Below are 15497 nucleotides of genomic sequence, written 5' to 3'. Positions count from 1 at the left end.
AACTGGACTTATTAAAATTAAAAAACTTTTGCTCCTCTGTTATTCAAATGAAAAGGCAAATCTGGGAGAAAATGTTTACAAACTATATATCCAACAAAGGACTTATATCTAGAATATATACAGAACTCTTACAACGCAAATATAAGACAAACAGGCCAGTTTAAAAATATTCAAAATATTTGAAAAGATACATCAACCAAGATGATATACTGATGACAGATAAGCACAAGGTGCTCTACAGTATTAGTTATTAGAAAAGTGTAAATTAAAACCACAGTGGGATACCACTTCACTCCCACTAAAATGGTTAAACTTAAAAGGGCAAAGATATGAAGCAACACTTATTACTGCTGGTGGGTATGTAAAATGGTACACTTTGGAAAACTGTCTGGCAGTTTCTTAAATAGTTAACTATACACTCACCATATGACCACACCATTCATTCCTAGGTATTTATGCAAGATAAATGAAAACTACATCCACACAAAGACTTGTATACAAATGTTCATATCAGTTTTATTTGTAACAGCCAAAAAGTAGAAACAACACAGATTTTTATCAACACATGAATAGATCAACAAATTTGGTATATCTATACAATGAAATACCACCTAGCAATAAAAAGGAATATAGATACATGTAACAACACAAATGAATCACAAAATGACTATGCTGAATGACAGAACCCCAACAAAACAAGAATACCTATGGTATGATTCCATTTATATAAAATTGTAGAAAATGCAAACTACACAAAGCAGATCAGTGGTTTCCTGTAGATGGGGGGGGGAAGGGTGTGGGGACTGAGGGCTGGATGACAAAGGGGCATAAGGAAACTTTTCAGGGTAACAGATAAATGTTTTAAAAGTTCATTATATTTTTGTAGTGATGGTCTTAAAGGTGCACACTTATGTCAAAACTCATCAAATTGTACACTTTAAACAAGTTCTTTTGACTATCTGCTAATTATACCTCAATAAAGCTGTAAACTATATTTTGGGGAAGATGGAAGAAATTTGAAAATGGACTGGAGGAGGTAGGGGATGGGTGAAAAAGGTAAAGGGAAATATAATCAATAAAGAAAGGAAGAAAATGGGCTGGATATGAGATATCATAGAATTAGTTTGATAATGATAACCCAGCTATGTGGGGGAACGTCCTTACTTTTAGGAGATGAATACTCAGTGTAATGTCACAATGTCTATAACTTACCATGAATTTTTCAGGAAAAAAATTACATTGTTGAATCTAGATGAAGTTATATGTGTTCATTGTACTGTTCTTTCAGTATTTCTACATGATTGAAAATATACATAATTAAAATGTGGGGAAAATGCAGTATTGTTACATTGTTTTATTGCCCATCCCATCTTCAGAGAAAGAGACATTATCTTTATTGTCCGAGAATGTAAGGAAATCTTCTCTGGGAATGTCTCCAGGGAAGGAGATATTTTCTATCTTTATTGTTCTGGAATGTAAATAAATCTGAGCACATTGGCTGTTAATGTCTAGACAATAAGAAACATGAGAGATTTGTGGAGAATTTTCTCTGAACAGGAGGCTAGATTCACTCACACACAACCAAAAGGAATAATGATATGAAATAAATGTCGAGTGGTATGAAATGGATGGAAAAGATGACAAAGACACATTACATATGCATAATTTATGTCCCTGAAGAGGAAAATAAATGCATCAGAAAAAAATGTTAAGCAAAATAAAACTTCCCTGAAATAGAAGGCTTGAATCATGATTGGAACAGCTTACTATAACTCAAGTAAAATAAATTCACTAAAATCAAGACAAAGGAATAGGCTTTCTAAAGCTCCTAAACTTCAAGCATTAAAAAAAAAAAAAAATCATGTGGCAGAAAGGAACAAGAGAAAAAAGAGAGAGCAAGTTAGTCTAAGACTTCACTGATGGCATCACTCAGTTTTAGAAGATCATTGTTTACTAAGTTCTCGAGAAGAAAGTGGAACTTCAACAATCAGGGTTCAATCAGGGGAGCAGATTCACTATGCATACTACGGAATAAGGAATTTTTAATATGAATTAGACCACGCGCAATTGTGTGAGTAGCTGAGGAAGTAAAGGGATGGAAGTGGGAGTTGGGAGATTAGAGAAATCACTAAACCAGACCTTCTGAAACCCTGTCATGGGTGGATAAGTCACAGCTTGCAGGAAAATTTGAGAAGCCAGGCACATCCAGCTGCTGAAGTGAGATTGTGAAGGGGGAGCTGATGGAGACGTCTATGAAAAGCAGTTGCCTTTGTGCGCCTCCAGCCAAGCATCTGGTGCTGGGCCTGCGCTGTTGGTCATCAGGGCTGAGAGATGTGAAGAAAGGCTGACTATCGAGTGGAAGAGAGTGAGGAAGAATTAAAACCTTCTGGGTACCTCTGTGCCTGTTCTCCACTGAATCTAATCTCAAACTTTTAAAATAATGGTTGCTCCTTCACTGTCACCTCCTAAATCTCATGCAATTCCTACTTTTGGCCAACTCTAACCCGGAGTCAAACAGGATTATTGAAAACGCATTTCTCAGTATAACCCAGACAACAATAGAGCAATACAGCCCAATGACATAATAGTTTTTTCTATCGGAAAAGTTTCATGGTGAAGTAACATTACCTGAGTTCAGAAATCCCTTCAGGGTTGCTCAGTTGTTTTCTTTAGTTAAGTTCATTTCTGAAATAACACTTGCCAAAGGCAACAATGACCTCCTTGTCACAAAACCCAAGAACCAGGATATTAAGTCTTCTGTATCGGGTTCAGATGTGGCTGAGGCTCCTTGGGTGCAGCTTCTCAGTTTCTTCATCCAGAGACCTGCGAGCTAAACGACAAGTTATATGACCCCACCTACCTACCAACACACACACACACACACACACACAATGGTGACATAGGGACAGGATAACAATAGATACTCCAATTCAAAAGGGGGAGAAAGAAGAAGCACATATCAGTTACTGTTCCATAGTAATTCTGAAATCCCACAGAACAAATGTTGTCAGGTCTCCCTGCTCCAGGGGCAGATTATGTTTCTTGATTAGGTCACATTTCTACCTGGGAATGGCTCCCCAGTCCATTTTAATATTTTGTTCTTGGGTCTTCTCTCTGAGATGTTCTTCGTTTCCCATAAGAAATGGCCCATGTTTGCAGCTGAGTAACTTTCTCAGCTTGCTTCCTGTTCACAGTAGTTAGAGAGGGGAATCCAGAGGCCTCTTTTCATTCTGGACTGTTTCAGTCACTTGAAGTCCAACCAAGAGGTAGTTTCACTAGTAAAACTCTATTAAAAACTTTATAGGTTTTCTATTAATCTGGTTTGTATTTACTCCATGCCTCAAATGCCACATTGACAATTCTTAAGATAGGCCCCTCTCTACTTTGATCAGTGTGTCAGGCCAGTAGGGACAATGTCATGACGTTTTTAGAAGCCATTTAGCTTAGCTGAGAGGGTCTCCCAAATGCCAGCTGAAATATTGCAACATTTTAACAAAGGGTTCTTACAGCCACATTCACAACTCGATCTCTACCCTGAGGCCATTTTTCACCTTGAGAATATTTTGATGGCTGAAGAGAATGGAGATGTGAAACAATTATTTTCCAACACAGCCAAGTCCTGGCTTTTTTGTATTTCCTCTGAATTCTGCTTGGAAATGGGACAGTTATTCTCATAGGTCATATCTCTCTTTCTGTACCTTATCATATGCAGATAATAGAAGCACACTGATACTTCCGACACTCTGTTGGAAATCTCCTTAGATAAATCCACAAGTTCATTTGGTACATTCTCCATCTTCCTACAGAGCGTGGTGATTGTTTTGCTATTTTTTTCCTTACTAAATTAACATGGGGTGCCATCTTTTCCAGCCTTTCTTAAGTTTTTCACACTGGTTTTCCAGTCTCCACCACCTGCAGCCCGAGCCCAAAGCCAATGCCATGTCTTATGTTTTGTTACAATACCCGCTCCCATATACACGTTTAGGTATTATTAGCATTTGCTGTGCAACAAAGTACCCCAAAACTTAGCATTTTAAAACAATAATTATTTTATTTATCTCACAATTCTCCAGGTTGGTTGGGATAACTGTTATGGCTCTTCTGGTATAAGCTGGCTTGGCTGGGGCTGGAGGTCAATAAAGGCCTCACTCCCAGGTCTGGCAGTTGGCCTAAGGGGGCCTTAGGTGGGCTGGCTCATCTCTGCTCCATCTGGTGTCTCATCCCCCAGTAGAGTAATCTGAGCTTCTTCACATGAAGATCTCAGCAGCAAGAGAGGATAAGCCTCAAGGTAGGCTTTTCACACTTCTCCAGCCTCTTCTTGAATCTCTTTGTTAATGTACAGTAGCCAAAGTAAGTCACATGGCCAGGTTCAGAGTCAAGGAGTAGAGAGAGGGCTCTACCTCACAACAAGAGAAACAACAGAGTAACATTACAAAGGAGCACACATAAAAGGACAAAAGAGGTCTATGGCTATTCTGCATTGTACCACAATGAAAGAAGACAAAAATACGATGTCATGGAAATCAGTATGAATGATAGGATTATATTTATGTGTTCATGTAAAATTATATCTGAAGATGTGTGTATATATAAAACCATAATGACTTTAATACTGTGGGTTCATGTGAAAGAAATGTTCAATAGGAAACATATTTGATAGACACAATTATATTAAATTCAATAAACGAACTTCAATTATTCCTCCTGTTGTACAAAGTGTTCTGCTACAAAAACGCTACAGAACTTAGGGGAGTTTTACACATTAAATATATTATTTTGTTGTCCTACCTTTCATTGTGTTGTCACTTTAAATTGTTTAATATAACACGGTAAACATGACTGTCATTACGTAATTTTGCATACTCCATCTATAAAGAATTTGGTAACAATTTGCCTTGTAATACTTTCTTTATAACAGGAAGGCTTTTTTCTTAATGCAGCAAACTGACAGGATTTTTCCTAGTATGAATTCTTGTGAAGCTATGCAAATAAGGAAATTCTCCTTAATTCAATGCATTCTTAGAGGGTCTCTTCTAAATAATTTTTCTCATCTCAGCTGAGAGACCCTGATAAATGCTTTTATTATGCAATGTACTCAGATGGGATCTGGCTTGGATGAATTTTATGATCTACACTTAGACCTGACTTCTGTTACACGGCTTTCTCACTTTCAAGAAACAGGGTTACTTTCATGTATGAATATTGCGATGCATACTTAGAACTGATTTCTGAGTAAAGCCCTTTCCACAGTCACAGCATTTATAGGGTTTATCTCCAGTATGAATTGTCTGGTGTTTATTGAAATTTGACCTGTCAGTGAAGGCTTTCCCACATTCTGCACATATATATGGTTTCTCTCCTGTGTGAATTCGTTGATGTACTTTGAGATGTGGTTTCTTGGAGAAGGATTTCTCACAGTCAGGACATTTGTAAGGCTTCTCTGTGGTATGAATTCTCTGATGTGTAATTAACTCTGACTTCTGGATGAAGGCCCTCCCGCAATCGGCACAAACATAGGGTTTCTCTCCAGTATGAATTGTCTGGTGCTTATTGAAATTGGACCTGTCGGTGAAGGCTTTTCCACATTCTGCACATATATAAGACTTCTCTCCAGTATGAGATTTCTGGTGAGTATTGAGATTTGACCTGTTGGTAAAGGCCTTCCCACATTCAGTGCATATATAGGGTTTTTCTCCTGTGTGAATTCGCTTATGCATCTGGAGTTGTGACTTAGAAGGGAATGATTTCCCACAGTCACTGCATTCATAAGGCTTCTCTCCAGTATGAATTCTTTGATGTGCTATCAAGTGTGCCTTCTGGATGAAGGCCTGCCCACATTCAGTACATATATAGGATCTCTCTCCTGTATGAATTCTCTGATGCATCCTGAGTGTTGATTTTTGGGTAAAGGCTTTCCCACACTCATTGCATTTGTGGTGTCTCTCTCCAGTATGGATTTTCTGATGTACATTGAGGGCTGAGTTCAGGGAGAAGCCTTTCCCACATTCACTGCATTCATAGAGTTTTTCTCCACTATGAGTTGTCTGATGCCTAAGTAGAGATGACACCTGGAGAAATGATTTTCCACATTCACTGCATTTATAGGGTTTTTCTCTAGTATGAGTTTTCTCATGCATAATTAAATCTGAATTCTGGATGAACACCTTCCCACATTCAGTACATATATATAGTTTTTCATCTCTATGAACTCTCAGATATATACTAAGGAGTGGCTTCTGTGTAGAAACATTTACACATTTGCTAGGTTCATGAGGTTTTTCCATAGTATGAATTCTTTGAGATGCAAAGAGGTGTGACTTCTGTGTGAAAATCTTCCCAAATTCAGTACACATATTTGCTTTCTCCCCAACAGGAAATTTCATATTGTGACTGAGGCTGAGGACTTTTCCACACTGATTACTTTCACAGAATTTCACTCCTATATGCGTATTTTCATGGTTAGTATAAGAACGTGGGGTGAAAACTTGACTGTGTCGAATAATTTTATCAAAGTTCTTTGTTTCATTATTTTTACTATGAATATGTAAGCCTAAATCATGCTTAAAATTCTTTCCAAAGGAGTCACACTTACGGGGTCTTCTCTGTGAAGGAATAATATAATTCGGGCTTGGCTGAACAAATTTTCCATTGTCTTTATAGTCATAATCCCACTCCATACTCAGTAATTTCTTATTGACGAATGCAGCATGACTTAGAGGTTTGTTCTGTTTTGCCTGATATCTTTTTATCTGTTCGGCATCTTGCCACAGTTCTTCTAAAATGGAATACAACGAATCATCTCTTGTATCTTCAACCTGTATTTCGCTATGAAATGAAGCTTTCCCAGATATTCTTTTTTGTGAGATCTTAATCCCAAACTTCCCATCTAGAAAGAGAAAGAAAAAGTAAAATTGACACAAAGACTAGACAGCAAAAGACTAAAAGGTACACATAAGCTAATCCAAATTGAACAGAGGGAAATCAGCAAATCTGATGATGATGATGATGACGACGACGACGACGACGACGACGATGACAATGACGACGGTGACAGGAAACACATGTAAAACACTTATTATGTGCTAAGCTCTTACATGACACTTATGATGTTCCAGGCATGGTTCTAAGAAATGTATACATATGAAGTGATTTAATCCTTTCCACGGCCCGGAGAGGTATTTTCTAATATTATCCACCTATTGTAGATAAGGAAAGTAAAGCTCAGAGTGATTACATATATAATTTGCCCTAAGACATAGCCATTAAGTGTTAGAGATTAGAGTTCAACATAAGCGATCTAGTTCAATTTTGGTAGGAGGCTTGAAAGCAAGTAGGATGGACTAAAGATTAAAAAGACAAAGGTTTTAAGGGGAAATACCCATGGAGAGCCTACGACTGGAGGAGGTGACTCAGAATCTAAGTCCTCATTAGTTTTTCGATTCTAAATCCTCACTCATCTCAGTGCTTCTTATTAACAACAATACCAAATTCACGTGATCAAAAAAATAATTTTTTTGGCCGGCCTGGTGGCTCAGGTGGTTAGAGCTCCATGCTCCTAACTCCGAAGCCTGCCGGTTCGATTCCCACATGGGCCAGTGGACGCTCAACCACAAGGTTGCCAATTCGATTCCTCGACTCCCACAAGGGATGGTGGGCAGCGCCGCCTGCAACTAAAATTGAACACGGCACCTTGAGCTGAGCTGCCGCTGAGCTCCCAGATGGCTCAGTTGGTTGGAGTGCATCCTCTCAATCACAAGGTTGCCGGTTTCGACTCCCGCAAGGGATGGTGGGCTGTGCCCCCTGCAACTAGCAACAGCAACTGGACATGGAGCTGAGCTGTGCCCTCCACAACTAAAACTGAAAGGACAACAACTTGAAGCTGAATGGCACCCTCCACAACTAAGATTAGAAGGACAACAACTTGACTTGGAAAAAAGTCCTGGAAGTACACACTGTTCCCCAATAAAATCCTGTTCCCCTTCCCCAATAAAATCTTTAAAAAATTTTTTTTAATTTGCTGAGAGAGTAGATCCTAAAAGTTCTTATCACAAGGGAAAATTTTTTTTTTTTTTGTATCTATGTGAGATGGACGTTAACAAAACTTATTGTGGTAATCATTTCACAATGTATGTAATTCATTATGTGGTACACCTTAAACTTATACAGTGCTGTATGTCAATTCTATCTAAAAGAAAACTGAAAAAAATTTATTCATGCCTGCGGGAAAAATATTGTGGTCATAGTCATCTTGACCTCTACAAACAATAAATCGGTGCCTATACTACAACTCTCTATCAGGTGTAATTGTTTTCTTGGACCTAAAATTATTTTTATACATTAAATATACATATAATAAGAAGTATAAAATCAGAGAAAGGACAAGCCATCTGTGGTAAATTGAAAGCTGTCCACTGGAATCTATTTTACCATTTTTTTGCATTAACAGAATAGTAGTCTGACATATGGCTGCCCAGTCTTACAGCGCTTCTTAGCCTTCTTTGAAAACTAATGCGGCCATATGACAATGTTCTCATCAACAGGATGTGGGAAACAATGATGGGTGCCACATTCAAATTAGAGCTTTGGGACAGGAGGTATGTTTTCTGTGCACACTTTTTGACCTTCTTGCTTACTGAAATCTGGACTTGACAGCAACATAGATCATACATGCAGACGCCAAAAAAAACTCAAGAGATGGTGGAATTATGTAATGGAAGAATCCTGAATTCCTGAATAAACATAAGCAATGAGGTTTTCCAATGGCCTGTGATATCAGAAACTTTATACCAGAGAAATAAAATTCTTCATCATTTAAGTCACTATATCTTATAATGTCTTTATTACTGAGAATTAGCTTTAACATAATACACTGTTCTTGCCCAGAGTGGGAATCACAGATGTTTCCATTACCAGCACAGTACACAAGACATATTAGATTCTTCATAATAATTTTAAAATGGAAAAATTATACATTATCTCGTCAGTAAGAGATTTTAGATACTGAGCATGCTGAGTCATGAAATCCAGTTTCCCCCTGCTATTCAGTTTAGTGTTATACTCCAGGCACATGTCCCATCTAAAAACCTCATCCTCCTATTCTTTTTGTTTTGCTTTCATTATCATCAAACTAATAATTTGAGGGTTAGCTTCTTTGCATAATACAATAGCATGCACAGATTTTTTCACACATGGGAAATATCACATTGTTTTAGTACCATATAACTTAGGAGTTTTAACACTTTAAATTTGCCCTTTTTTTTTTTTTTTTTACGGTTGAGGGTTTTGTTTTATTTTTTGTCATGCCACCATTTTTAAAAATTCTTATCTTCCCATTTGGCAACCATCAGCTATTATCCATATCTACGTGTGTGTGTGTGTGTGTGTGTGTGTGTGTGAATAAATTTACATCTGAGTAGTTCTTCAGCTTCATCTCACAAGTTCTGATATGTCTATATTTTCATTATCATTCTGCTCAAAATATTTTCTAATTCCATTGTGGTTTCTTCTTTGACCTATGGGCTATTTGGATGCGTGTTGCTTATTTTCCAAACATTTGGATATTTTCTAGCTGTATTTCAGTTTAGAGCTTTAATTTATTTCAACAGTAGAGAACTATAATGTATGATTTCAATCCTTTTAAACTTCTTGCAATTAGCTTTATGTTCCAAAATAGGGTCTATTTTGGTCAGTGTTCCATATGAACTTGAGAAGAATATATATTCCACAGTTGTGGAATGCAGTGACCCATGTATGTCAATTAGGTCATATTGGTTTATCATGTTCAAATCTTCTACATCTTTACAGATTCTCTTGTCTGTAAACAGACAAAAGTCATTTACATGGGTACATTAAAATATCCAACTATGATTGTGCATTTTGTCTATCTCTCCTTTTAGTACTGTCAATGCTTACTTTATATATATTTGAGACTGTTATTAAGTGCACCCGAATTTAGATTTTTATATAGTCCTGTTGAACTGAAATTTTATCAATTTCAGAGAAAGAGGGCATGTCTCTGAAGAGACAACAGGTATCAAAATAATACAGGAGTGTTACGAAACAACCGTATGCCCCGCTCCCCAAAAATGACAACATAAATAAAATGCACAAACTCCTTGAAAGAATAAATTATCAAAACAAGAAGAAACGGAAAACATGACTATCCCAAAAATATTAAATAAACTGAATTTGAAATTAAAGATAGTCCGACAAATAAAACTTCAGACCAAGATGAGTTCACTGGTGAATTTTACCATATATACTTAAGGAAAAAAATATAAAATTTAAAGCAATATTATACAAAATCACAAAACAGAGGCGTAAACATTGAAAAATCCTAGAAAATATAGCAATTTTATACAAATTCTTTCAGAAGACAGGACAGGCATGAAATTTCCCAACTCATTTTATAAGGGTAGCATTAATATTAATCCTAAAATCAAAGACGTTACAAACAAAAAGTATACCCAAAACTAAAGATGAATATCTTTTATAAACATAGAGATAAAAATCCTTGCCAAATATTAACAAAATGAATCAAGAAATACATAAAAAAAGATAATACATCATGATCAAGTAACATTTATCCCAGGAATGCAAAGTCAGTTCAACATTCGAAAATCAGTGAAATTCACCATATTAGCAGAATAAAATGCTCATCTCAATAAATGCAGAAAAAGCTTTTGGAAAATCCAACATCCATTCATGTTAAAGGCTCTCATCAAACTAGGAATAGAAAAAAATTGCCACAGATTAATAAAGGGCATCTAAGGAAAACCATAACAAATATACTTAATGCTTAAAGATTGAAAACTTTTATCCTCAGACTGGGAACAAGATAAAATAAAAAATAAAGGGCAGGCAGACTAAAAAGGAAATTATAAAGACATAACAATGGGTGCAGAAATTTTAAAGAAATTTACAAAAAAAGTGAATTTAATAAGTGAAATTAGCAAGATCTCAGAATACAGGGTCAATGTACAAAATCAATTGTAACAGTTCTACTTCTAAGATGGAAAAGTAAACTCCTAAAACTCCTTCTGTAGACAGTAACTATAATCTCTAGAAAAACAAAACATGTACTAGTAGAGTGAATAAAAGCAGGTAGATTTTGGAAGAGTCAGAAGTTAGAGGAAGTCTGAATAGATCTAAGTTTCTATCCACCTTGGGTGAGACAGCGTCTCTAGTTTCAATCTAACCTAGTTAACTGCCTACAATGACAAAACCACAGAACAATATAACAGAATACAGTGTTCCTATAACGTAACACTGATAATGTTCAGGATACAATCCAAAATTACTCAACACATGATGACCCAGAAAAACGTTTTTAGTCACTCTCCAGGGTCTTCAGTAGTTTTTCCAGAGTTAACAGTTTCTGTTAGATGGGTTGGTACAGTAGAAACAATTCAGTCATACCAGAACTCAAGTTAATTTTTTTATACAGTGTGAGGTATAGGCCAAGGTTTGTTTGTTGCTGTTTTTTCCCCCTCCAATACTGATATCCATTTGTTCCAGTACAATGTGTTCAAAAAACACTTTCTTTTCCTCCAGTGAATCATATTTGGACCTTTGTCAAAACTCGGTTATCTATATATGTGTGGGTCTATTTTTGGACCCTTTCTCCTGTTCCATTTATATATCTGTTCGTCCTTACATCAATACAATATTATCAGGATTATTGTAGCTTTATAGTAAATCTTAACATTATGTAGTGGAAATCTTTCACATATTTCTTTCTCAAGACTGTTGGTTATTTTAGATCCTTTGCATATCCATAATTTTTAAAATCACCTTGTCAGTTTTTAACCCCCAAAACAAGTAATTGATTGAACAAGAATACAATTCAGTAAAGCAATCGATTTCAACAACGGACAACCAAATTGATTTATATATTAAAGAACACAACACCCATCAAGAGCCGAATCAGACATACATGGGACATTCTCCTAAATAGAACATTTGTTGAAATCATACAGACTATAGTCTTAGATAACTACAGAATTAGAGAACATAAAGGTAATAGACAAATTCCTTGAAAAATACAACTTATTATGTCTGGCAAAAGATGAAACACAAAATCTGAAGAGCCCTAAGTCTATTAAAGAAATTGAATTTGTTATTAAAACTTTCCCATCAAGAAAACTCCAGGCCCAGACAGTTTCCCTGGAGAAGTCTGTCAAACAGCATAAGAAGAAATAACAATCTTACACAAATTGTTTCAGAAAATAGATAAGGGATTCATTCACAACTCATATTATGTGGCCAAACATAACCCTAATACCAAAACACGATGGAAGGGAATGCAAAACACAAAAAACAAAAACAAAACATAACTACAAACCAATATCACTCATGAAAAATGCAAATATTTTTAAACAAAATATAAATATAGAATCCAATGATATGTAATAAGAGTAGTATATCACAATTGCCTAGTATTTATTTATCTCAGAATTACAAGGTTAATTTAACATTTGAAAATCAATCAATTCACATATTAACAAAATAAAAGCAATAACTCATATGATCTCTCTGATAAGATGAAGAACAAGCATTTGGCAAAATTCAACACTTAACTATGATTTTTTTAAAAACACTCTTTAACAAGCTAAGATTGGAAAGGAACTTATATAACCTGATAAAGTACAGCTTCAGAAAACCTGCAGCTAACATCATACTTAATAATATGAAAATTTTGCCCCTAATTTTGGGAACAAGGAAAGCATGCCTACACTCACCACTTCTATTCAACATCAAACTGAAGGTCTTAGTGAAATAAGTTAAGGAAAAGAAATAAAAAGGATGAGATTGGAAGGGAAAAAGTAAGTATGCTTAACATGATAATGACTAACATGAAAAACCTCAAGGAACCTACAAGAAAACTAATAGGCGGATTTAGGAATGCCTCAGGATACAAAGTCAATGTACAAAAATTAATCACTAGCAATCTGTACTAGCAATGAACAATCTGAAAATAAAATAAAATAAAAACAATACCATTTATAATAGTATCAAAACACATTAAATACGTAGGGATAAATTCAATGAAGAATGCATATGACTTCTATACTGAAACTATGAAATACTGGTGAAAGAAATCAAAGATCTAAATAAATGCAGAAATATCCATGTTCATGGATTAGAAGGCTCAATATTGTTAAGATATCAATTCTCCCAAAATTGATCTACAGTTAACTCGACTCCAAACAAAATCCCAGCAGGCTTTTTGAAAAAAACACAAAACCTACGAACTGACTATCAAGTTTATATGGAAATGCAAATAGCCTCGAAGAGCCAAAGCAATTTAAAAAAGCAAAGTTGGAGAACTTACCCTACCTGATTTCAAGACTCATTATAAAAGCTACAGGAATAGAGAAAGCATGGCTTTGTCCAAAGGACTGTGTATTAACTATATTTTCTTATTTTCTGTATTCTTGATGCTTGTGCGTCTGATGCTTTGCTAATCCTGGAGAGTGCCCCTCCAAGAGCTAGTTAATTCCTAGAGATAGCAGATGACTTCCCTGGGAGCACAACTTTCATATGCAAACCAACCAACAGAGAGCCCAAATCCACCAACTATCTCCTTTATCAAGCTCTCACAGGGTGAACCACTATCTCCCTGCCCTAATCACCTCAGGACCAGGTACCAGACAACTAGGGACAGTCCCTACACCCGGGAGCCCCCGGGTGAAATTACTCAAACTAGCCAATCCTAAACCTTTCCAGCTTGCTTATTCTGCCTCACCCATTCTTTCCCATGAAAATCACAATAAAGCCTCTTGCCCATGCTTTCCCCTCACAACTCCTCCTGACTGACTCACCCTAGTGCTTTCCCTTGTGGCACGCCCCCCCACTGGGAACTGTGAGTTACACACTGTCTTTTAAATGGCAGTCACCTCTGGATCTGTTGGCCTCACCATACCTGAACAATAAAAAAACCTACATTTTAAAACAGGAAGACACAGAGATCAATTGAACAGAACAAAGAGTCCAGAAATAGTTTCACATACATTAGGTGGGTGCAAAAGTAATTGCGGTTTAAAAGGTTAAAAACAATTGCAAAAACCGCAATTACTTTTGCACCAACCTAATATAAAGTCAATTGGTCTTGATAAACATGCCTAGAAAATTCAGTGGGAAAAAGAAAGTCTCTTCAACAAATGGTTCTAGAACTGGATATTGTATTGAAAAAAATGAACACCAATCCTTACATCAAACTCACAAAATGGATCATAGACCTAAACTGAAAAAGCTAAAATGATAAAACTTACAGAACAAAATATGAGAAAATCTTTGTGATCTTGTGATAGGCAAACATTTCTTAAACAGATCAAAAAAAGTACTAATTTTTTTTAAAGATGATAAATTAGACTCCATTAAAATTTTTGGTCTTTGATAGGCCCAGTAAGAACATAAAATTGCAAGCCACAGATTGAAACTAAATATGGGCAATACATATATCTGGCAAAGGAGTTGTATCTAGCAAATATAAAACACTCTTACAACTCAATAATAAAAAGACAAACAGCCCAATAAAAAATGAGAAAGATATTTGAATAGACACTTCACAAAAAATGTACAAATGGTCAATAAGCACATGAAAAGATCATTACTTAACATCATTACTCATCAAAGGAATGCAACTTAAAGTAGTAATGAGATACCATTATACATCCACTACAATAGCAAAAATTAAAGAGACTGATGATAGCAAGTGTTGGTGAGGATATGGAGCAACAGGAATTCTCATGTGTTGCTGCTGGGAATATGAAATGACACAGCCACTTTGGAAGACAGTTTAGCAATTTCTTATAAAGCTAAGCATAAACTTATTATATGACTCAGCAATTCCACTCCTAGGTATTTACCCAAAAGAAACATAAACATATGTTCACACAAAAACCAAAATGTTGGGGCCGGCCTGGTGGCTCAGGCGGTTAGAGCTCCATGCTCCTAACTCCAAAGGCTGCCGGTTCAATTCCCACATGGGCCAGTGGGCTCTCAACCACAAGGTTGCCGGTTCAACTCCTCGAGTCCCGCAAGGGATGGTGGGCTGCGCCCCCTCCAGGTCCACTAACAACGGCAACTGGACCTGGAGCTGAGCTGCACCCTCCACAACTATGACTGAAAGGACAACAACTTGAAGCTGAACGGCACCCTCCACAGCTAAGATTGAAGGATAACAACTTGACTTGGAAAAAAGTCCTGAAAGTACACACTGTTCCCCAATAAAGTCCTGTTCCCCTTCCCCAATAAAAATCTTAAAAGAAAAATATTCACTGCAGCTTTATTCATAATAATCAAATAATAACCACCTGTCATCAACAGGTGTATCGATTTAAAAAATTACAATATATTCATACCATGGAATAGTATTCAGCATCTAAAAAGAATAAACAAGTGATATACTCAACAACATGGATAAGTCACAGAATCATTATACTGAATGAAAAGAGTACAGACAGTATGATTCATTGATGTAAACCATTAATAAA

At 36.2% G+C, this 15497-nt stretch overlaps 1 protein-coding gene across 1 annotated transcript in view; it reads right to left on the bottom strand.

The window, feature by feature from the left end:
* Positions 1 to 491: 491 nt before the first annotated feature.
* Positions 492 to 15497, bottom strand: part of ZNF81 (zinc finger protein 81) — a 54551-nt gene continuing 39545 nt past the window's right edge. The window contains exon 5 of the mRNA XM_074324014.1: positions 492 to 6886. Coding sequence (XP_074180115.1) covers positions 5190 to 6886 — 1697 coding nt within the window. The 3' untranslated portion in view covers positions 492 to 5189. The remainder of the gene's footprint in view (positions 6887 to 15497) is intronic.

Source organism: Rhinolophus sinicus, chromosome X, assembly GCF_036562045.2.
Source record: "Rhinolophus sinicus isolate RSC01 chromosome X, ASM3656204v1, whole genome shotgun sequence".
In the NCBI taxonomy this organism is placed as follows: domain Eukaryota; kingdom Metazoa; phylum Chordata; class Mammalia; order Chiroptera; family Rhinolophidae; genus Rhinolophus; species Rhinolophus sinicus.
The sequence above is the reverse complement of the archived record's forward strand: the minus strand, read 5'-3'. Positions and strand labels throughout refer to the sequence as shown.